General features: G+C 44.5%; 1 protein-coding gene across 1 annotated transcript in view; it reads right to left on the bottom strand.

Moving 5' to 3' along the window:
* Positions 1–24,263, bottom strand: part of ablim3 (actin binding LIM protein family, member 3) — a 39,656-nt gene extending 15,393 nt beyond the window's left edge. Inside the window, exons 1-4 of the mRNA XM_070836582.1 lie at positions 24,188–24,263; positions 16,691–16,828; positions 6,096–6,279; positions 2,219–2,334 (exon numbers count right to left, since the gene is read on the bottom strand). Coding sequence (XP_070692683.1) covers positions 2,219–2,334; positions 6,096–6,279; positions 16,691–16,828; positions 24,188–24,200 — 451 coding nt within the window. The 5' untranslated portion in view covers positions 24,201–24,263. The remainder of the gene's footprint in view (positions 1–2,218; positions 2,335–6,095; positions 6,280–16,690; positions 16,829–24,187) is intronic.

Raw genomic sequence — 24,263 nt, 5'->3', positions numbered from 1 at the left:
GAGGGAAGGATACAGAGAGAGAAAGAATGAAATGTAGTGGAGAAGTGAAGGAGGGAGAGCAAGACAAAGTGAGCCAAGGTGTAATTGTACATCTTTAAAGACCTACTGTGCTCCTAAAGTGCAGTTTTCTACCCCAGAGCCGCAGCCACCTCCTTAATCAATACAGCCGTACTAATGCGGGATATTGCTGTGAGGCTTGCTCTCTCAACTGTAAGCACTGTTAAACATGATTGAATGCAGGCAGGAAGCAAGTATCACTGAAATAGCCTCAGGGCCAAAAACAGTTGAATGAAATCCTCCTCACATGAGACACACATGAATCTCTCTTTGTCTTTTTCTCTCTCACACCCACCGAAGCACACACTGTACACAAGCATACTGTACATTCCATTTCCCTCGGAAAGACGCCCCGACAGGCGTTATTGACCACCACTAACAGGGCAAGACGCAAGCAGGACAGCACAGAGGCTGCAAGTGATCCATGGCTGCAGAGTGTCAAATGCTGAAAAAAAGGTCAGCGCTCCATTTGTTTCCATTTGGGAGAGGTTTGGCCTGGTTTAACCTTTTCTGACCCGGTCTACTGCCCCTGAGAGGAGCCTGGAGTCACAAGGGACCACTCCCCTCTGCCCTGCCAGCCAAGACAAACTGTGTTTTGCAGTAAAAAAAAAAGTATTGAGCCAGGTTTCTGCAGTCTATATAAATCTTAAGTGTCATTTGGTGGTGATAGTGCTGAGTCTATAGAGCCAGGATCTCAGCCGCAGACCATTGCTGTGCACAGATGATATTCGCCTGAGTCATGATACGGTTCCCATTTTAGCCACTGAATGAAATCAGTATTAGATCATCTGAAAATGACGTAACAGAGCTTGTGACAAGAAATCGTTACATATGGTAACATAAAAAAATCACAGTGAAGGAGGGAGGAAAGGAAGCTGTCTCTGCACTGTTGTTGCATTTCTTGCTGTGTAATGTCACAGCAGCTGTTTTCATCAGCTGTCAAAAACACGTCACGTCATCACATCACTAACTGGGGCATAGCTAGATGTTTAACAGACATCGGTGCAGCAGGAGGAGCTTCCTGCTCTCTGTGACTTTGTGTTGATTAATCCTTTAAAGGAATAGTTCACCATTCTGGGAAACACGCTGAGAGATAGATGGATTCCACTCTCACATCTGTCTGCTCAATGTGAAGCTACAGTCAGCAGGTGGCTAGCTTAGCTTAGCATAAAGACTTAAAACAGTGAGGAGCAGCTAGCATTGCTCAGTCCAAAGGTAATAAAATGTCCCTACCAGCACCTGTAAAACTTTCTAATTAACATGTTATGTTTCATTTGTTTAGTGCAGATTTGTGCTATGCCATGCTAGCAGCCTGTAGGTCTCATTTACCAAAGAGACATGAGAGCGGCATCAATCTTCTCATCTAACTAAGCAAAGAAAGTGAATAAGTGAAGATTTGCTCACTGATGCAGGTATAACATTCACTGACAATATTTTCCACCACGGCAATCCCTGTTCCTGACCTTGTCCCCTAAAATCATCACTTTGTACTGACTATGGTACTGGCCATACATGCATTCTTAAATATGAAAATTACATAGGAGCAGTGTGTAAAAGCCAGTGCATTACATTTAGTGTCTGCGCTCCGTCTCACAGGCTGCCTCCTGAAAAGACAGAGTGATGAACACGTACCTGGGGAGCCGTTTGGATTTTATTCTCCTGAATGGAGCGATCTGGGGAGGACAGTTATTCACTGCCTCTCCACCATCTGTTATTACTGCACAGCCAGTGAGCAGCAGCCTGCTGTCTGTATGCCACACCATACAAATGACTCACTATCAATCACTATTGCTCTGTTGTGGGGTCATAATTCATCATTTCCCTGGGTTATACTGTAAAGGAAAGGGCTGTACACCGTTCCCACACATACTGGTCATAGTATACACATAGTATATGTGTGAAGCAGGAATATGTGACCAAATGTGAATTTGAATATATAAAATCCCCTCTTCTCTGCGTGTTGACAGTAATTAATGAATGATGTGTCTGTTTGTGTTGCATAATTCTCAGCTGGCAAATCAGCACGACAGGTCGGACCACCGATTTGACAGACACTTGATTAGCTAAATGAGCTAAATAGGCCTCACGGACACATCGCATTAGACTCATCGCCTGGTGGCCCTAAGCAGAACGGACAGAGCGAGGCCGACGCTGGACTTACGGCTGGGCCCGTGGATCTTGATCGGTTCATTTGGCTTGACGAGTGTGTGAGAGCACTGTTGGCACACGCAGTCCTTTCCACTGAACGTCACTCTGTCTCCGATGGGGAAGGGTTTACTGAGGAAGGGGGGACAGAGAGAGAGAGAACATTAGACAACAAGCAAACAGTAGGAGATAGAATGCCTACAGTGATTCTGCGTGTTTACATTACATCCAAGAGTACACATGGAAATAACAAATGGATGCTGGCAGGAACATGATTGGGTGACAGACAGGCCATAATCCCGCTGACACAAGCTAAATACAGTGTGACATCTTTTATGGACCTGAAAATACATTCCCAAACAGTTGCGGTGGCGGGTTAATAGGACGTTGATTGTTGCAGGAGCACCTGGCTGCACTGTGATTAAAGAGGAGATAATGTGACGCTGCCACTGGCTTTTAAAGGGAAAACTGGCTCTCTCAGTGAGAATGAAAACTTATTAGGGAGACTGTGTGGAGCGCATACTGATCCTAACTGCCTCTTTCTCTCTCAGCCTGTCCGCCCAGCTTGCTCTACCCAAGCTCATTCCCTGCACAGCTAGTGGCACCAGGTCACCGCCTTTAAAGCCAAACTGCGATTCAGAGGAGTAAACAGATGCAAGACAAGCATACATGACAGCAAAACATCGCCTGTGATATTAAATAAACATCATATCATAATGCACCGTTTTGCCTCTCTTTCCTGTTCTATAGGATTTTTTCATAGAGACGGATTGATTTCTTTATGACTGCGGAGGACGCAAGAATGAATGGGGAACTAAAAGGCTTAGGGAAGGCTGTTTAAAAGACATAGACGGCAGTAATCCTTTTACTCCCCCGCCGAGGCCTGGAGCCGGAGCCAAGACCCAGAGGGAGGCTAGAGTCTCCAGCAGAGCTCACAGTCAGCACACAAGAGCACAGTGCAGCCATGTACGCACTTAAAGATGTGCAGAGAAGCAGGAATAAAGGCTTGTGCAATATACACAAGGTGGCTGTGGAGGCTGCGAGCCCTAGAAAGTGTGTTTCTAGGGAGCTAGGAGCATTTTACAAGTGTTTCTGTCAGGGAACGGGCACATACGGTATTCCGGGTTCGCTCCTTTGTGCTTTTATATTATTAAAGGAAGATACGTAAAACAGAAAGGACAGGAAGTTAAGCAGAACAGATGAGCCAGCGGAGACATTTCACCACACACATTGTTCAACGAAGGCTCTGGTAAATACCGAAAGGGACACGAAAGTCGAGGAAAACTGATAAAGCGCATTTATTCATTTAGGTTTTGTTTTAATTTCACCCTTCAGTCATTTCCGTGGTTGACCATCTGTTCGTAAAGTCAAACAGTTTTTTATTTTTAATTTCACTGACGAGCCACGCTGAGAATATAGAAGCATGGAAAACTAGAGAACTCTGTATTTGACGCACAAGGCCTGTTTTTGAGGTTTGTATTCACGTCCATGCACGACAGGCAACATTTTTTTACATGTATAAGTGCCTGACCATAGCCATCCCAGTGTATAGTCCAGAAATGCTGTGGTGGTGCACAAGAGTGCGTTAGTCTGTGTTTGACCTTGTCTTTACCTGTGTGTTGCTCTCACTCCCTCAAGACACTCTTGCCTTCTCAGCGCTTTAAAAATTTACACTGTTTACATATTTAATGCATGTTTTTTTAACTTAAAAAAGGCCACAGAAGTAAAGCTATTTCTGGCTTAGGCAATACGCCCTCTAGCTTTGATCATCGTCACTCTTTTTTTTTTTTTTTTTTTTAGCATGGAATAGTGAAACTTGCAATCCGCCTTCATTAGAGCTGAGGCCAGGATGACAAAGAGAAAGAGGGCCGGCGATGAAGACATAAAGGAGGATGATGTGATGCGGGTGATGATTAAGAGCAGGAGGATGATGACGGTAATGATGAGAAGACAGAGATGGGGGGAGAGGTGGGGTGGTGGTGATGGAGGAGGCAGAAAAAACAGAGGAGTTATAAGAAAGAGACGACCGTGAGCGATGTGACAGAGGGCAGACGGAGCACGAAAGAAGAGATTCACCCTTCGGCTTCTCGCTGTCTCTTCCAGTTGACTCCACATGCGCTCACACACACACACACACACACACACACACACACACACAAACACACACACACCCCTGTCACTGCCAGGACTGCTCCACTGGCTGGCTCCGGCCAGTTGGTGTCAGGTTTTTTTTTTGTTTTTTTTGCCAATGGCTGCTGGGCATGGCCGCGCGTTTATCAGCCAATGTCATGCAGATACACGACAAACAGGCACACACTACCCTCCTGGAGGGAGGTGAGGAAAGATCACTCTTATGTAAACCTTATAACACATCAAAACAGACAGGGAGGGGAGCAGGGCAAGAAAAAAAATAGAGAAGGGTGTCCCCACATATATATGCGTCTGTATGTGAATCAAAGACAGAGAAGGGACTTTTTAAGAATGGAACATGAAAGAGAGGAGAGGCGAGAGAGCGACAAGGAGAGAAATGGTGAAATAAAGAGAGGAAAGGAGCCAACAGGGATGCTGAGTTCGTTCAAGAGGAGCTTAACATGAACACTGATGGAGGTCAGAGGAGAGATGGCCTACTTTTCCTAAATCTAAACAGCATGAAACACCGGGTCAGCTCTCTTTTCGGAATTCTGTCTCTACCAAGCAAAACCGCAGCCTGCTGGAGCTCTCCAATACGACATTTATTGGCATTTATCAGGAGCTGAGATAAGACTCAGCTCAATCACTGGCATTATCGACACGCTGTAAAGAAATGAGTCACTGTTTCGCAGTTTGAAGGATGTGACTTGTGCAGAATCGTCGGACAAAGGATTGCATGGTCATGGGGCAAAAAACAGCGTCTCGTCGGCAGAGACGGAGAAAGCCCACATCTCTTATTCAGTAGCTTCACAATTCATCTCCTGTACTCTGCCCTCTCCCTGTCATCCTATTCACTAAATGCTACTTTCACCAGTGAATCATACGTTTTGTGCTTCGTCACAGTACAGATTACAGACACAGATGCAGAACAGTACAGATAAAGAAGTGATGAAGTCATATGTACAGGACACACACGCAGTTAACCGTACAATATGTGGACTGATGTGCTTAAGTGGCATGATTATATACAGCATTAAGCCTTTCTCATATATTGCAACATCAATACATTTTGGTTTTTAGTTATTTTACTGGAAAACATGAGCAGGGAAAGTGAAACTAGCAATCTGTTTGTGGCTAATTGTGCATTTTAAAGCCGTACCAATCAATATTTCTATGTTAATAATGGATGAAATAACAAACTCAGAGAGAAGTATCACCCTACTGAAGCTTTTCTCAGCTCTGTTTTTTCAGCTCATTGTTCCGTTCACTCTCACCGCTCTCATCTGTTTCTAGCCACAGCTGTTGTAGCTGACAAGCTCTGACAAACCCACAAAGTTAGTGACTAGTTGTGAACATTTAGCTGCTAAAGATCTAGATAGTTTCATCACGTCTTGGTGGAGATCAAAACAAAGCAAAACACTTATTATTTCTTTGTGGTCAAAAACCAGAACTCCACGTAAATGCTAATGATGTCTTGATACTGATACTTTTTTGCACTACCACCCAATGGCCAAAAAGAATCAGCTCATGTTGGTTTAAATACCTGACCAATCAGGATACCTTATAACATTGACACAAAAATCACCTTCTCATTGATTTGTGTAAAATAAATAGTATATTTTATGGAGATACTGTATTAAAGAATGAACCACTACACTACACACTACAAACAGTATGATGGAACAGATATTTGTTTGTTGTTAACAGTGTATGCACAGCAGGAGACGGTGTGTCTTCTGTGTGTCTTCTGTGTGTGTGTTTACCTGCAGATGCTGCAGACAAAGCACTTGGGGTGGTACGTGCGTCCCAGAGCGGAGACCACCTCTCCTGTGATGAAGGTGTCACAGCGGTCGCAGCGTGTACCGTACAGACGCTGATAGTCTGCCGTACAGATGTACTCGCCCTTCTTCTGGAAGAAGCCAGATCGCGCCAGATCACAGTTACACACTGTGGAGAGAGCCGGCAAGAGAAAACGACAGCACTCAAAACTCTAAAGCATACGGATTAACCTGTGGATGTAACAGATGTTAACAATATTAAAGGATATTTTTGGCTTCCCATTCAAGAAAAAACACATTAGGATTTCCATTTTCTGTCATATTCTCTTAAAGTCAAATTAAATAACAAACACTCAGCAGCATTAAGAGCTTTACAAGCCTTGCTTTTCTGTTTCTATTACACTTGTGTGCTGCATTTTTTTGCAGTCTGAGCACACTCCTTTCTACCTGTTTGTGTGTGCTTGTTTGTGCTGTGTGTGTATGTTTGTCTTCACACATGGCTGCTAGGGAAGTTACTCAGCTGCAGACAGTGGTGAGCCAATTTGCTCTGATGGGAATATAATGATATAATCAGTGGAAAAGTCATTCTGTGCTAAACAATGTGAAGAAGAAGACAAAACAACAAACCACAAGTTCCCAGCATCTTCAGAAAAATCAACTACGCACTCATTAAATACTGACGGAGAGGACGGCGGGATCATTTGCCGCGTGTGCACAGCGTGAGCGCTCCGTTTGTGTGTCTGCTACAGCACTTTGCCATGTAACTGACGGTGAATTCCAGCTGGGTGTAACAATATAGCTTAGACGTGTTTTCACAGATCAGTGGCCAGTGTGGCTCCTGGTCTCTGGTTTCTCTCAGGATGTGCGGTTAACCAACAAGAAGAGTTGACAGTTACTGTAACCTCCACCTGGAAAAAATGCTGCGACCTGACACACATGGTACTGATGAAGGTCACATGCTGTGTAACACAAATCCAGATTTTTGCATGAATACATACAGTACCTTCAAAAATTTTATTCAGCAAATGTGACCCTCAGATCCTCCTAATAGGCCTGCAGCTCAGGTGAAACAGGAGGTCATGGATTGGAAACAAGATCAGAGGCTTTAAACACCAGCTGCTGGTAGATCGGTGGACTTAAACAGACATTCAAGACATTAGAGCGAGACAGCAGAGCCTCAGTACAGTATGTACTGCTAGGAAAGAGTAAAACTCAAACTTGTCCATGCTGTGGTAACACAGAAAACACAGACAACCTGAAGGGTGTATTTATATCTGACTAAAGCTGAGTCTGTATGCATTTTCTAAACTGCTTTCCTCAAATTCTTTCCTGAAATTTGTAATTGATCTGACTGTGAGGAAAAATCACATCCAGCAACATTTACCCCCGAGTATATACATATACTGTTTCTCCACCGACGCCAAACCACCGACTGCTATCACAGCATGAAAAAATGGAAATATAATCTATGTGGAAAGACCGCCAATCATGAGGTTAATGTAATATATAACAATACCAGAAGATGCCTGCAACACACTGGCAGTAAATAGAGGTGGATTGTACCACGGTAAATAAAGCAGTAAACATTTTATACTTAACAAAGCATCATTCTGCCTGTGGTGGAATGAAGCACCTCGAATGCAAACTACTTGCTGCGAAGAAATGGCCTCATCCTGGCCATGCTAGACAGACTTGAGTTGCTGCTAGAGCCTAAACTTGGCTCCCTATAGCCACCAGTTTTCAGCGTATGCTGGCAAGCTAAAGGGTTCACAGACACAGACAGACGCACACACACGCACATAAACCCTTCAAAGGGGCTCATTTAATCTCAAGCTGTTTATGAGTGGAGCGTATTGACTTAATGGTGTAATAAAAGATCAATGGGCCCTCACTTAAAAACAAAACAATCTCGGCTCCCACAGGAGGATGGAAACACATAAATCCATCCCAGATGAGATGGCACTGTGCGTATGCAGAGATGGGATGATGGAATGGGACAGTGTGAATGGTGAGATATGATGATGGATCTTTATCATTGCGACAGGTCATTGGCATCAAGTCAAGGCGGCTGCAGAAGTGAAGAAGAAGGGAAGAAAGGGGATGCATGAGGAAGACCAGAGCTAAGGTTTAAAATAGCCTGTTTATAAAAATATGTGTGTGTGTGTGTGTGTGTGTATGTGTGCATGTGCAAACCACATTTCCAGAACCACTGAACAATGGCACAGAGCTTCAAAAAGTGTCCCTGCTGCATTTTAAACCAGACTAACGAAGGCTCTTACCAGAAACCCAAATCACAGGCTATCTGATGCCTTCGTGGAAAAAGGGAATGGGAGAGTAAATATTTCCACTCTCTGTAATGGAAAAAACATCATTGTGCCCTGAAATGGTCTGCTGCGTTAATTCAATAAAAACATTTTTAATCTTCTAAAACTATAGGAGAATTTGCCAGTGTAATATTTTCAGGTTCTCTTTTCCTCTCTCTCTTTCAAAATGACTTGCTTTTCAATCTGCGCCCAGACTGATTTTCAAATTACTGGAATCTGCTCAATTAGCCTAATGCACTTCATTAGCATACGGACGCCTGACCAAATTAGAGCCGGCCGACTGGCTCTGCTCACACTGGATTGGACGGCCTGGCTCGATGGTTCACCTGTTCTGGCTAATCACATTGTTTTCCTCTGACCGGACGATTGGCTGGATGCGTTGCATAGGACGGCCCCCTTCCTCAGTTGCCATAGGAGACGTAAACCTTCCACAGTTGCCCTAGAGACAGCTAGGTCCCCAGTCTGGGTGATGCGGTGCTGCTGGTGGTGGCACATTTGGTTTTGTTGTGGTTGAACTGGTGGCTGTAAAATCCAGTTGATATCAGTGATGACACTGAGGTTGAGCTGATTAAAGTCACCAGCAGTAAATAATAAGACCATGTAAACTCTGAGTGAATGGGACTAAACATAAATAAAATAAAAATAAATTAAATTACATGTATCAAAAAAAAACAAAAATGTAGAATGAAATAAACAATAAAATAAAAGTCAAGAATCTACTTTGGCACCCGTTAAAGGGCACCTTGATAGACCCAGGTAAAGGTAAACACATCGTTTCGATCTTTGAAAAGGGATCATTCTTTAAACCTCCCTAAAAGAGCCTCAGTTTCCTGGAGCTTACTTGCAAGCAGGCCCTCTGCTTTTCAAGTTCCCTCAGATTAGCCGTAACCATTAGGCAGAAGTTTCAAACGCAGCCCTCCACATGTTCTAGTTGCCGACACAGTGGGTGGGGTTGGGTCAGAGTTTGGTGTCTCTGCCACCACAGAGACGTGGCTTAGCTTGGCTCCGAGAAGAAAGGCTTCGGTTGCAGCCGCACAACCAGCACCACATGGTGTGTGACACCCACCCGTAAAAACAACAGCCCAATACAACCTCCGTAGAGTCACTCGGCTCTGTTTTACTGTCCTGTGAATGAGGATTTATATTGCAGCTAGTCGTGGGAAGCGCACACAGTTGCAGTTGAAAGTAGTGATGTAGAAGTTCATGAAATGTGCAGCTTTATGAGACCTGTGTATTATTGCGTGGAGATACTGTCAGATTTATCATCAATTAGCTTCCTAAACCAAACATAATCAGCTCCGCAAGAATAAACTACATCAAAGACTTCATTTCATCTATTTGCTCAATTTATGACATTTCCCTAAATGGCGCTCTAATGAGGGAGGCTAAAAGATGCTGCCTCTCTCCTTCATATTGCTCTTTTTTGGCAACGCAGGAGGTTAGCATCTAGAGATCATAAGTCTGGTGATTAGAGGTTAGCATGTAGGCTGGTGTCTGCAGCTGTGGTCATTAGAACTGCACTGATTAGGCACCCACAGGGGGTCCGCATGATTGGGTATTTATCTCCAGCCAACAGACGCAATTAAAATTCCCTTCTCAAAGTCGGCCCGGGCCGGAACCCCAAAATAGTGCTCACAGCCCCGCCCCCCCCTTTTTTTCTTTTCTCTGTCTTTCTGTTTCAAGACTGCTTCCAAATCTTTGTGGCTCTGAGCACAAGGTCTCCACTTTATCTCAATTTGCACCTTCTTTTCTCACTACAGGACTGCACCTCCATGCAGCCTTCCCTTTCTTTCAGAGTCCCTCTTCCCTCCACATGCCCCCCTGCAGTCTCTCTCACTGTGACTCTTCCCTGAGCTCATTATCGTGCCGTTAGGTCTTCATAATGTGCTATTAAATACATGGACATGCTTTGTACAGTGCATCAAAGTAGCCCTACTGCACGTTCTAATTGTTTTAGTGCTGCTGTCAACATTATGCTGATTTTAGAGGTTTTTTATTTCAAGGCACCAAGGGGCAGCCACAGTTTAGCAGAGAGGCATGTATGTAGTGAGGCAGTGACAAGTTCCAGCAGGGGAGGTGCTCACCTATTCACCCCCACATCTGTGCTACTGACATGGGGCCCAGGCTCCTCTGCCCTCCCCCTGTCCCCTGGATCTGAGCCCCTCCGACAGGAAGAAACACTTCAAGAGTAAATAATGTGTTTTTTCAAGTTGTGCCAAATCACTGGGTGGGAGAAGAGGCAGTCAGACAGAGAGGAAGAGGAGTGAAACAAAAGTGTACAACCACACTAGCAGCTTTGTGAGGCTGTACTCAGAGACATGGTGCTTTAAGCTGAAGAAGCTACAGCATGCCCACGGTGGCACTGCTGAAATTCTGATGTTTGGCAGGTTCTAGTGTTCATCAATGCAATATTTTAGTTTAATGTGTTAGCATGCCGACACTTGGTAATTAGCACTAAACACAAAGAGCATCTAACACTAATGGGAGTGTCATTAATTTTGGTCATAAACCAAAGTATAGACACATTTTGACCTGATGATGGCACAAGATGAAAAGTTAGAGGGTCACCAAATGTATTAATATTCAGCTTCTGCAGAACATTAATGTCTGCACTAGGTGTAAGGACATTTAACAGCTGTTGAGACATTTCATCAATACAAAAATGTCAACTTATTGGTGACACTAGAGGAAAAGTCAGGGCATCATTAAAGACATTAGGATTAATCCTCTGGGAACAATGAATGCCTGTACAAAACTGTGTAAATCCATCAGGTAGGTATTTTAATGACTCAGCTAAAACGTTGGGCTGCTGGTGGCGCTTGAAGAAAGGATCATCACAGTCATTATAATTCATCCTCTGGGGATCTTGAATATCCGTGCCAAAACTGATTGATCATCCTACCTCATAGATATTTGATTCTGTACAGAAAATGTAAAAGAGTCTGATGGTGGCGCTGGAGGAAAAGTCAAGCTATCACCGACGTCAGCAGGATTCATCCTGTGTCTGTATAAAATGTCATGACAATCCATTTAATAGTTATTGAGATATTTCAGTCTGGGCCAAAGTGGCGAACTGACCAGCTGCCATCCCTAGAGCCACGCTAGCATCGGTGCTCTAGGGATGGTAAAGAAAAAAAACAGTTACAGAAAACAGAAGGGGCCGTGGAAGTAGAAAAGGGCAAGAGGAGAGACAGAGAGGCAGCTAAAGGCTAAAGCAGAAAGAGAAATCGTGCATGAATGACAGGGTTCCCCTCGCATTTGGCTGCGGTAGATGATGGAGACAGATGGCTGCCCAGTGGAGTCCCTTCATACCAGCAGACCAGCCCCGCTGCTGAGGTCTTCAGCTTTTAACCCTCTGAGGGCTGATAAGACACTCAGATGAGGGGAAAATCACAGATGACAGACATGCTGGGATAACCAAACTGCTCGAGGTGGGGCCTTGTACTCTAATAAGAGACAAAAATGCTCTAGAGCTGCGGCTCTATGTACAGATGCACTGGTGTTGGGTGTGTATGTGTGTGTTTGTACGACACAGCAGGGTTCGTCACTTAATGATCCTCTTTATCATTCAGAAATCACTCCTTCACTGAGCCAGACACTTGCACACTTAAGCACCTCCACCTCACCGTGACATGCACACACACATTTAACACACACAAACACATACTCTAAGACAACAGACAGGGCGTCATCGGGTGAAAATCCCTCCGGACGGTGACGCTTGAGAGAGACAAGCGGAGGAATAATCCCTGTCATCTATCCCGGATCCTGGAGAGTCGTCGGGGAAAAGCGCCGCTGCCTGCCGCGCTCCCCTTTCTCTCCGCCGGAATCTCTCCCTAGCAACCAGGCATTGGCGTGGTGATTGGACCAGCGTACCAGCGGTTGCTATAGCTACAGGAAGCTCCCCTTCCCTGTAACCCTCCCACTTCTTTTTTTTTTTTTCCTGTGCTGTGTGTCTCTTTTTCTGTTTCTCCTCATAACCTCTCTTTGTTTTTCCTCTTTAACCCTCTTGCTATTTCTCTTTTCTTTTTCTTCTTTCCCCTCCTCTATCCCTCCATCTCTATCTCAGTTTTTGCCTGCACAATACTGTAGGTTGATGTCATTCACACAGAGGTTGAGTGATGGGGGCTAATGGCATCCAAAGGAAGGCTGGACTGACTGAAATAGGTCTGCAGAGAGAAAAAAAAAAGATGCTGCAATTTTACAAGAGCCCTGGTGAGAATAGCAGCTAGAGATGGAGCATTAGCAGAGCAGTCAAGTATTTATCTTAGCTGTCTGTGTAAATCTGCTGTTCCCTTTAGCAGTGTTTTATGAGAAAAATCTGTTTTGTCTCTGACAATAAATAACTACTGGGAGCAGTCTGGCAGTTTATGTGCGAATGTGCCTGTGTTTGCATCTGTCTCTGTCTGCGCTTGTATATTTGTTGTTGTGTTTTTTTTTTTGTGTGTGTGTGTGTGAACAACCCATGAGCTGCATCGGGACGGGAAAAACGTGCACCCATTTTGCCTTTGCGTGTGATTTATGTGCGTGTTAGCTTTGCGCTCGTGCCGCTGACAGGCCGCGCTATTTCTGCTGGAGTGCCAATTATGCTTCAGAGGCCGGGTAAATGTGGTCACTATGTCATTAGGCCAGTATGCACGAGTCAGCCCGACTGCTGGTAATACAACACCACATCATCCATACAGTACAGCCCGCTGCTCCACTGGGAAGTGCTATTGGATCCACATAATCCACACACACACATACACCCCCACTGCCTTCTCTATGTCTGGACTTGATGCATCAGTCTGTGAGCTGGCTTCTGTCTTCAGCATTTTCCACAGACTTCTTTCTTGAGCTGATTGCATAGCGGCTTCTTCATGCTATAATCAGCCGCCGTATAATGGGTTCAAATGAGAGGTTAAACGCACATGATTAGTGATCTGCTCCTCTTCTGACTAATGCATGAGAGAGGAATTATGATAATGTGGCATTCGGAAGGTAACGCGGCTTGATAAAAAAGTGGCCAAAGACGAAGGAAGGATAAAATGATGGGTGGGATGGATGGATGTATTTTTATGTGCTGAGTGAGTGTGTTTGCTGTTTAAGACTGTATGATCATGATCTAGTCAGTGGGGCATAGTCAGCCCTTTTGGGGGAAAATGAGACAGAAATAATGAAAGGAAAAAGGAGAAAGAGGAAAAAAGGGGGGTAATAGTGAAGATTTTAGGTCATGGTGTTTTTAGTGGAATTGAAGGGACCGTGGCAGACACAATATCATTGGTCAAGGTCAATAACCTGGGTGCACACGCTGTTTCCCTGAAATAAAATGGCCAGCAAAGAATAAAATCAAATGTTGAAACACGTCCCGGTCAGAGTGTTCATAAACACATCCGACAGATAAAGCAATTGGCTGCTGACAGCGGATTGTCACTCTGGTGCAATGGTATAATACAGTTTAGCCATTAGCCTCCAAATCGCACACCCCGCATGCCAATGTCATCCTGTCCCAAGATGAGAAATTGATTTCATGCTTGGGTGGCTGTCATCAGGAAAGAAAGGGAGAAAGAAGAGCAGGGAGAAAAAACTGAGAGAGGGAGCAACAGAGAGATGGAAGAAAATATAGAAATTCGATCTTAAATCCTGCGTCTGCATTCGCAACCACTCAGCCACGGAAAATATACAGGGGAGCTAATGGAAAGTGGAGAATAGAAACACAGACAATGGAGAATAGATGGAGTTTATGAAGTTCAAAAGAACATGCAACATGTTTGTGTGTGAGGGGGGTCGGACACTGAACAATAAAAGCTTTAGAAAACTGCTGGCTGTGCAGAGGCCCACACAGGAGAGCATACTATGGGCAGGGATGTGGCAGAGTCTGGCCACACAATAGTGCCCCAGTGCCTCATGGGATGTGGAGAGCTCTCTGGAACATGAGAGGGGAGTGCTGGCCGATAGGTGTATTTAACATGATGCTGGTCGATGACAGTTTTCCATTACTGCGCCTCCGCTTTGGGTGAGAGGGAAATGAAAAGGAAGGAAGAGCAAGTCAGAATCAGATTGGTGTTACACCCAAGTGATGATGTAATGTTTAGGCGACATAAACAGCACCCCCATCCCCCCGCTTCTTCTCTTTTCTGCTCTCTTCCTGTCTTCACCCCCCTTTTTCTCTGGGGCACAGAATAGCGCCTTCCGATTGGTTAATAGCACCATAGAGATGCTGAGAATATCCACCAACCAGGGCCCGGGTGCCCCTTCACACCGTTACCACAGCAACCCCTCACAACCACAGTGAGCGTGCACACATGTATGGATGTTCAGGCTCGTATGTCTGCGCACGTGTGTGTATGTGCGCACTGCATACATGCGTTTTCATGTGCGTGACGGCTACACAGTGGGAGCATGCAACAACAAGCCTCCGATGAATAGCCTTCAGTGAGTTTATCTACTGTAGAACAGCTTTGTGCAGCACAACAGGGTAGTGCAGCTCATACACACACAAACACAACTTACTCAGCTTCTTCCTCTCCTCGACAACAGCTGCCGAGGACCTGGCTCATATAACAGCTTTGGAAGATTTCCCAATAAAGTTTCTACTGTAAAACATCCATCTTACTGTGTCCTTTTAAGCGCTGACTATGAAAAGTGTTTCTTAAAACAAATGAGAAATGTGTATATAAGGCTGAGTGATATGTCAAGATGGGCAATGAATATGAGTAAAAACACAACATTCTTACAAAAATCAAATGGAAGACTATTAACTAGGAATAAAAAAATATAGATAATTCATAAACCAATTTGTGGAAATATGGAATAAGTCAAGATACATAATAATTTATGCTTGATTGGGGAAATATAAAATTTGTAGTGAACTGTTAAATTATTGCAATAATTTTTCATTGGCAATGACACTTTGATGCAAAATAGATCATTCAAGCCTGTCTGCAAGTCGGCTTGCTTTTTGAAATTGTCACGAGAGTAAATAAACCAATTAAAGTTTAAACAGTGTCTGTTTTCTGTAATGCAAGTGGCCCTGAAGTATCCTGGTGAATTTTTCTCACTACCTCACACTTTACGTTGTGTCTAAATGTATAGCGTACTAAAATCAGAGCACCACAATGCTTTGGCCTCCAACTACATACATCAGTCTGAGAGACATGATGTTAGCAAAACTCAGTTGAGCCTGTGAGAAAAGACGATTGCTGGGAGACCTTTGTCAGAAAATTATGTTAGATAAGTGCATAATGTAAAAATGGGTGTGATTAGTTGACCATTGAGTGCAAATTTTCTCTTAACCTATCGAGTTGCTTTTTCAAAGTCATCTGCAAATGATTGAAAATAAGGCCATGACTCACTGCCTTTGCTTCAGAAATGGTATTATTAACATAAAACTGAGTACACTTGCTCCAGGCTGTACAGCAGCATGACAAATAACATTACTTGGCTCTTTGATTTCTAATTTGCCAACACACAGATGCTTGACTGTCATAAGCCCCTTTAAGAACTGCACTTATTGCAATTTTACATGTCAGCGTCATGTTTGAAAAGGACCTGAGTCATGTTTCTGGAGAAGTCAGTCTGGCTGAGCCAAAGACGCAAAAGCATGCCAATCATCAGGTCATCAACTTCCTAACTTTTACACTATATATCTATATTTGGCTTATATCATTAAAGCAATCATTTGAATATTCTTGACTGGGTGTGTATTTCCGAAAATGTTACACTAATCCTTTAAAATTGATAAAGCAACATAAAAGATAATACATCTTAAAAAAGGCTGTAAAGACCAAGTAAATGCCTTCTAAACATGAAGAACACATGTTGCATTATTGCTGTGAGTGGATGTGAGATTATGTTACCTGTGAACCTTTTATAGGTCACCAGTGCTCACCTGTAGCACTGCAAAGCTAGTGGGGATAGTCTCGTTAGGCCACAGCGTACAACCAAGGGAAAATCCTCTCCTCGTTGGCAGGGCAATAACCGGCTACATTAGCAGGAGCCTAAGCCCCCTGCGAGGCACCTCTGATCCGCTCCAATCCCCACCGTGAGCTTATAGTAACTCTCAGCATGTACACTAGGAGATGGATGAACGTGGGGATACAGTGTCAATCTGAGTGTGTGTGTGTGTGTGTGTGTGGCAGGTAAGAATGTGAAAAAGATATATAGACACCCCACGCCTGGAGACTCTGTAAGACAACACCTGTTTGTGTGTTCATTACAGCTGTCTCTAACACTTGCTCTGTTGTGTTGTTATGGATCGGGTTCCAAAGTTCTTACCGGTGCAGGTGAAACACTTGACGTGAAAGTGGGTGTCTTGGACTCGTACCACCTCTCCTTTGCATACTTCCCGGCATCGCTGGCACCGGATTGGTCCCGAACTTCGATCACCACCCAGAGAGCCCTTCTGATGAGCTGCTGAAAACAAAAAAATGCACGTTTAATTGTATTTTTGCGTTTGGCTAAATAATAAGGTGAGCTGACTGTTTGCTAAGCCCTCCTTAGTTACTGTTGCTATGCCTGTCAAGCTTTCCATTCTTGCACAGCACTTGTGCAGTTTACAGTGATAACGCAGGCAGGTTCTCACATCTAGCGGTGAAGACAATGCTGTCTCCAGATTACTATTTAATGTTTTAAACTGACTTTTCTTTAAAACTAAACTAAGTGTGTACTTTCCACTGTGGAAAAATACTACATGCAGTCGATGGACTAGACATTAATGGGGATAATCCTTACTTGTAGCCCTGTAAAATAATGTTGTATGACATGTACCTGCCTTTAGAAGTAATGTTGTGACTCCAAGCAGTGAACTAGTTAGCAGGGCACGATAAGATTTGCAGTGTACAAACACTGTTTAATCCATTCCTTACACGTTTGCTCTTTTATTATGTTTGTATTAAAGAAGAAACAACTATACTCATCTTACATGGAGTATTGCTTTCACTAGAGCCCCATGTACACCGTGTGAACACACAGAGGAGGCGGACAGGTCTGCTTGTCCAGTTCATAGTAACCGATATACACTAAACAATACAAATGTAATTGGCCAATCATTTAGCCTGAAGCCAAGACAGCCTATTTCCTACTAGTAAAGTCAGATAGTGGCATTGTCAAACACATACAGTAGATACACTCCTAATGAACCATAATTAACATTTCTAAGAGCTCAGCGTGTCTCCATGTACCATAGCAAACATACCATTGACCTTAATGGACACAATGACTTGTATTAGTTCAAAATTGTTCAGCATTAAGCTCAACAATACTGCTTTTCATATTCAAATGTTTCTTCAGTGTATGCAGCAGTCCATCACCAGAGCTGGAGCTCCGACTCCACTGCAGACTGTACTGTGTGCAGTTCACACAATAAGATCAGTGTGTAGCTCTGTCAACACTTGTTCCGAAGCTGTGAGGTCTGACACCTATGTAAGCTGGGTAAGCTCCAGGCTCTCTCTCCCACTGTCTCTATTTTTCACACACTCTCACACGCTCACACCCACACACACACACACACACTGCTGCGTCAGGTTAGAAAGTGGATGGATCCCCTTACCTCATTATGCGTAAGCTTACATGTCAGACTCATGCAAGCCCAATAGCTATTTCACACGGTCAGGGAAGCAAGTTCTCACATACAGACTTAACAGGCCTGGAATAAATGCTGTCACAAGCAAAAATTACACAATTTTATTTGATTTTAAGTGAGTTCGGAACATGAATTTATCGAAGACCTCTTAGGCTATCAGAGGCTCTTTAAAGGTCCATCTTCTCCTCCAGGCTGTAAACCGATTCACTTGCATCCACAAGCAGAGACAACCAGCCTCTCGATACTAAGACTGTGCCAGAGCTGCTCGGTTCACGGTCTCTTATTTTGCTCCCTCTTCCTTAAGGAGCATCTAAGTGGTCCTACACTTCGTGGGAAGGGGTATAATGGCAGGGTAACCGGCTGGTCTGACTGCCTACCTGAATAGCTGACTGAAGGACTGTGCTGCTTCAGTCAGAGCAGCACCAGCATATGGGCTGGCGTGACAGAGCCACTGATTCCATTTCACTGGATGAATCCCGAAGGACTCGCAGCACTTAAAAAGTCTAACACCGTTGCACGCTTCACAGCCCGAGCACCCTTTGCACGCTCCGAGTTTGACGACGGTATCTGCATAGTGTAGGCTACGGCGAATGTGAGGGCGGGCATACTTCCATGGGTGCAAGAGATAATGTATGCATGACTGTAGTTGATTTTCATGTTCGAAACAGGAGTGCGGGCGCCAGAAATACGCAAGCATGATTAATTCCCACGCCCAATCTCCCACACTCAAGTCTCTGTTAGTTCATTGTTTCCCTCACAATGCTGGCAGCACCAGTGGGACCCACAACCCTGCCCGATAAGGTCCCAGCCAGTGGTTCAAATAATGACACTCCCTTGGAAGCGGGTTTTTGTATGCATGTGTGTGTGTGTGTGTGTAACTGACTGGGCAAAGGAAGGCAATCTTATTTTGTCGTAAAACCAAATGAGCAACACTGATCCCATCAGGTGTGAGTGAGAGATAATTGGAACTGATGGCAGTACATGCAAGCCTGTGCCAGCGCCTACTGGAAACACACAGGACACTTATTTACAATGCTGACCTTCTGAAATTAGGCCAAAAACAAACCTCTGGCACAAAATTACATACTCTGCTTCCCCTGCTCAACAAGGCGAAGCTGTATAAAGGAAACACCATACATCAAACGCCGAATGAAGCTTTTCAACGCATACCTAGATTTTACAGACGTGCCGTGTTCGAGGCAGAGGTGGGCTAAATAGCACAGATTCCTGCTAATTTTCAGGTATGTTTTATATGTTTTAATGAATGAGACGTTTATTTAGCTTGTTTGCATGCCAAGAGGCTGCACCTCAGCAGAGAATCTAGGTGCACAATCGGCTCAGGAGCTGAACTATTACATAACTCTACCAAATTGTGTCAGTGCGTTCATTCTCATTGAAGAGCAGCCGAGCTCTCCCCGTCTAAACCCATTTAAGAGCTCTCGAACAACCCTCCATCCTCTCCCACGCTGAGGTGTTGAGTCATTCGTCTAATGATAGCCACCAGACTACAGGTGTAATCCACTGACTCCAAATCAGTGGCGATGGCCCCGGGAGAATACAGAGCCTCTGGCGGACAGGTGATAAGAACAGGGCCGGGGTTAGAGAGGCCGACAGCATCCCCAGGGACTGAGAGGCTGCTGCTATTTCTGCCCCTGACCTGACAGCCCTGGGGAAGAACATGCTGGAGGCTCAGTCACAGGGGATGCTGGGAGATCAGTAGTGACGAGTGAGCGGAGTGAAGAGAAGTGTGAAGAATCAAAGGGAGGCAATATAAAGACTCATCATTAAAGGAAAACATCCTACGCAGATAGATGGTTGGTAGTCATACTCCGGTAGAAGTGTTCAGACACAGTGCCAGTGGGTTTTCAAATTCAAGTTTTGGACATTTTTTGAGCTGAAACTCTTGTTTTTTAGTGGTGGCTATTCCTTAGACATACATCTTCATTTGTCACCAAATCCAAAATGAATAGCAAGAAGACATCGCTGTTTTGAAGTGAATGGGAAAACCACCAACTTCTCTCTTGAAATATATCAGATGTTTTCCACAGGAAATCGGGTCTCAGTGGCTAATATCATGTATGCATCTTGGTGGCAAGTTTAAAATGTATTATTTCATTAAGAATCACATTTCTACCTCGGATCCTTCCATAGTCATTTCATAGATATGAAAGATAACTGGTTAAAGGTGTATCTAGCTAAGGTGACAACATGTTCTTTGTACTTCAGGGGAACATGCCGTACTCTAAAATCAGCACGGTAGACTATGTAGTGTCACACAAAGCAGCGCCATGTCTCGCCGTGTCTCAGGCGTCTCGCTGCCTCCCTCCACCCCCTCTCTTTATCTCCCTTCGTCACTGTCAGGACCTTGGCCAGGAGCATTCATCAGAGCAATGATAGTGTCCAGCGATATCACAAACACACCGTCACTCTACGGCAAGAGAGAAAGGTCAGACTGCTACTGACAGTCTGAATGATCACTCAATCCTACCAGAAGCCAAGGTCATGGAGATGGAAACACAACATAGAATATAGCCACCTTTCAACTGAACTAGCCTTCTTTTAATTCTTTTCATTCAAATTAAATTGAAAAAATCTTAATGCCTACAGATTTAAAGGAGGAGAATGTTATTTCGGGTGAAGTCTCTCTAATTTCCATTCCACAGGGGCTTTAATTGGTGTACAAAAATCAATGAATAACCGAGGAATAACCACAAGAACTGCAAAAACAAGACAAACATGCGCCTTATCCTATGCTGGTCTGTAAATACATACCAGTTGTGCAGTATGAATATTCATGTGTGCATCCCGGCATCTGTGTTTGCATCTGTGCATCTTTGTCTCCCACCTTTGTTCTCTGTGTTATTGAACTAAGGCGTCTGGCAGCAGGAGTGATAAATGGTGTTTGGCTCTGGTTTAGACTGCTCACCAGATGAGGCAGAGGAGCAGAAATCATATATGATGCAGCTCCCCTGCCTGTCTACCCTTGTTCTGACTCATCCCTCCCATAAAATACAACCGACATTGAAACAGGACAGAAAATATCAATCATTTAATTTGGTACTGTCCTATGTATTTATACATTTATTTATTTATTCCCCTCTAGCAGCGGGGCCTAAGGAAGAATCAGTCTGTCCATACATACAGCACACTTTGGTTCAAATGGATATGTGTCTCCGTAACCACTTTATGAAATTTAACATAATTATTCATGGTTCCCAGATGACCATTTCTTATTATCTTGTGGGTGAATATGTGCGCTATTAGAAACTCATAAATTTTTCTGCTATTGCCATTTTCAGGTCAAAGCAATCTTTTAAAGAATTATGAAATTATCATCTTTCACAGGCACAGTGGTGCTTCAAGGTAAATTCTACAGTCAGCACACTCACAATGAGAGTGTTAACATGCTGGGACTTAGCAGGTAATGTTTTCCACGTTCATCATCCTCACTTGGCACATTAGAATGCTAGCATTTGCTAATTAGCACTAAGCACATAGTGCAGCTGAGGCTGACGGGCTAATTCCATTAGTTTCACAGGTCATTTACCAGCGCTGGACAGTCATGGTGGTGTAAATAAAAAATCAGGGGTTCACTAAAGTCACTAGGATTTAACATCAAGTAAACATGAATGTTTCTACAAAATGTTGTGCCAACCCTTCAAGTAGATGTTGATACATTTGACAAGAAGTGTGAAAACTTTGATCAGCTGGTGATGAAGCATCAGAAGATCACCAAAATCATTAGGATCCATCCTTTGGGGGTAAGGAATCTGTATAGGAAGTTTCATGGCAATAAATCCAACTGTTGTTGAGATAATTTAGTCTGATGGATTTCTGTGCTGCTGTCCATGGAGCGACACTGCTAGTGTGCCTAAAAAGTCTATACATGAGAATAAATAGCTCAGCAATATGACGTTGAATTCTATACCTATCATGCATTCAAACCATTTGTCTCAGGTAGTAGCTTGCATGAAGCACGGCAGCATGTCTTCTTAGAGTTAAGACAGCCAAATGGGAATGCCTCTCAGATGTCTAACACTTGAGAACTCTCTGCTATACAGAGAGGAGGAGAGAGAAAGGGAGAGGTATCAGGGCTGTCTGTGATGTACGGCTCTGCAGATCCCCTCAGGTCCCTGAGCTCAATGATCAGTATATTGATCAACATGTGTTTTATCACTCCCCTGGAACACAGACAGTTTGTACACTGTATCGGAGAAATGTTGCAAAACTGCATCTTTACTCTGAGGGAATTACCAAATATCAGCTTTTCGCAGTGTAAATGTAGAATACATATGTTAAACCAAGGTCCAAGGTTCCACCAGAAACTAACCTGCTACACCCACAATTCTGCCATCCAGGCAGAAAATAGGAGTCTGACCAGACGCACACACACACACACACACACACACACACACAATACCCAGTGACCATGAGAGATAGAAGGCCCAGAAGATGAAGACTGACAGTCAGAGCTGTGTGTAATTACTCTGTGTGTGTCGATGGCCTCTGGGCTATCACGCCCAATGCAGTGGAAAACAGTGCACGCAGCGCAGCCTAACAGGCCCATTCATGTCCAAACCTGAAGAGTGTTCAGAGTGGAGGGGAACATATGTTTGACCGACTGGAGGAGAGGAGAGGAGAGGAGAGGAGAGGAGAGGAGAGGAGAGGAGAGGAGAGGAGAGGAGAGGAGAGGAGAGGAGATGTTCTTTCCTCAGCTCTGGTGCCTGCTGTGTTTTTCTACCTAAAGCTGGAGTACAGACACGTGTCACACCACCATCTGCCTGCTGTGACAATGCTGACACACACGGGGAAATGCAGACACGCTCACACACGCTCAACGCTGCACCACAGGTTGACATGTTGGTGTGTTTGTGACCATTCCTGTTTGAGCACATGCTTTTTAGAGCTTGTGACAGCTCCTCACATGCCAGCTGCACGCGCTTCTCCTCCTTTTGTGTCAGCTGAGAAATGCATTTTGAAGCCAAACAAAAAAGAATTCTACACATTTTCCCTGCAAGTGACGGGGCTGCGATGCCACTCCCCGCACGCACGGCTCTGGGACTGGCAGTCAGGCAAGCCTCGGTACCACGGGGGTAAAAGCACTGGATGAATAATGTAGTTCCACACAATGACAGGCTAGATTATGAATGATGCAGGGATTCCTGGTCCCTGCTGTAGACACAGGACAAGAGAGGGAGGACAGGAAGCACATGACACCATCAGTTGACAAAGCACCTGGTGCACATCAACGCAAACTGGCCTCACTGATTTGAAAAGTCTTCTCTTGCGGATTCAAGCGACTTGGAATAACTTGGAAGCACAACAAAGTGGAGGCATGCACACGGGCGCACACACAGCTGACCAGCCGGCCCTACAGGGAAAGCCCTGATTCAGCTGACAGAGGATCAGGGTCACAGTCAGCTGATACAAGGTCAGCTTAGCATCATGGCAGCCCCCGGGCCGGTCTAGAGTAAGTATGACAGAAGCCCTCGGGCTGTCAGGCTTATTTGTCATGTGCTGCATCACAGTGGACTAAACTCCATGAGACCAGCAGCGGTCAGGTCAGAAACCTCCAGCTCCGGGGTCTCCGGCGAACGCGTCGGAAGACAGGTGGACTTTTATGAAGAGCCAACAGCTGACGGCCTGGGAGGTCTCCCCAGAGAGGTCAAAGGCACTGGTGGTGGTGGTGGTGGTGGTGGAGAGGATGAGGAAGGAGAGAAGAAGATGAAGGAGGGGTGACAGGAGAGGGAAGCAGACATTGGGAGGGCTGAAGGAACAGCTGTAATGTGGATGAAGAATCCCAAAAACGCTCCTCTGTGGATGAACTCTGGGCAGATGCCACTTTGACCTCCAGATATACTTAGCTCTGCTCTCCCCCCTGAACATGTCTCATTCAGCGGGAACAGTACACATCATTTTCAGAGGCATGTTTCACAACATTTCTATCTTTTTCTGTCCTGGGTGTGCATGAAAATCACAATTTATTACAGGCCTAGCTCTAAATTGAATATTATGGTATCCTGAAGTGAAATTACAGGTATTTACACCTAATTTAAGTTGGCACTGTGTGTAATCTCTTCCATCACGTACTGACTACTATTGTTCAGCGGTAGTTCTCCTCTCTGCTCTCACCTACACGTATTGTCCTTGCGCTTCAAGTGGAGAGATAAGGCGCGCAAGGATGGACTTACCAGTGGAACTCATGATGCCCAACGTGGTCTTATCTAAAACAAAGCGCCTCCGTGGAGAATAATCCCATAAAGCGAG

The sequence above is a fragment of the Pempheris klunzingeri genome, chromosome 9, assembly GCF_042242105.1.
Source record: "Pempheris klunzingeri isolate RE-2024b chromosome 9, fPemKlu1.hap1, whole genome shotgun sequence".
Lineage (NCBI taxonomy): Eukaryota > Metazoa > Chordata > Actinopteri > Acropomatiformes > Pempheridae > Pempheris > Pempheris klunzingeri.
This window is presented reverse-complemented; position numbering and strand designations above follow the sequence as displayed.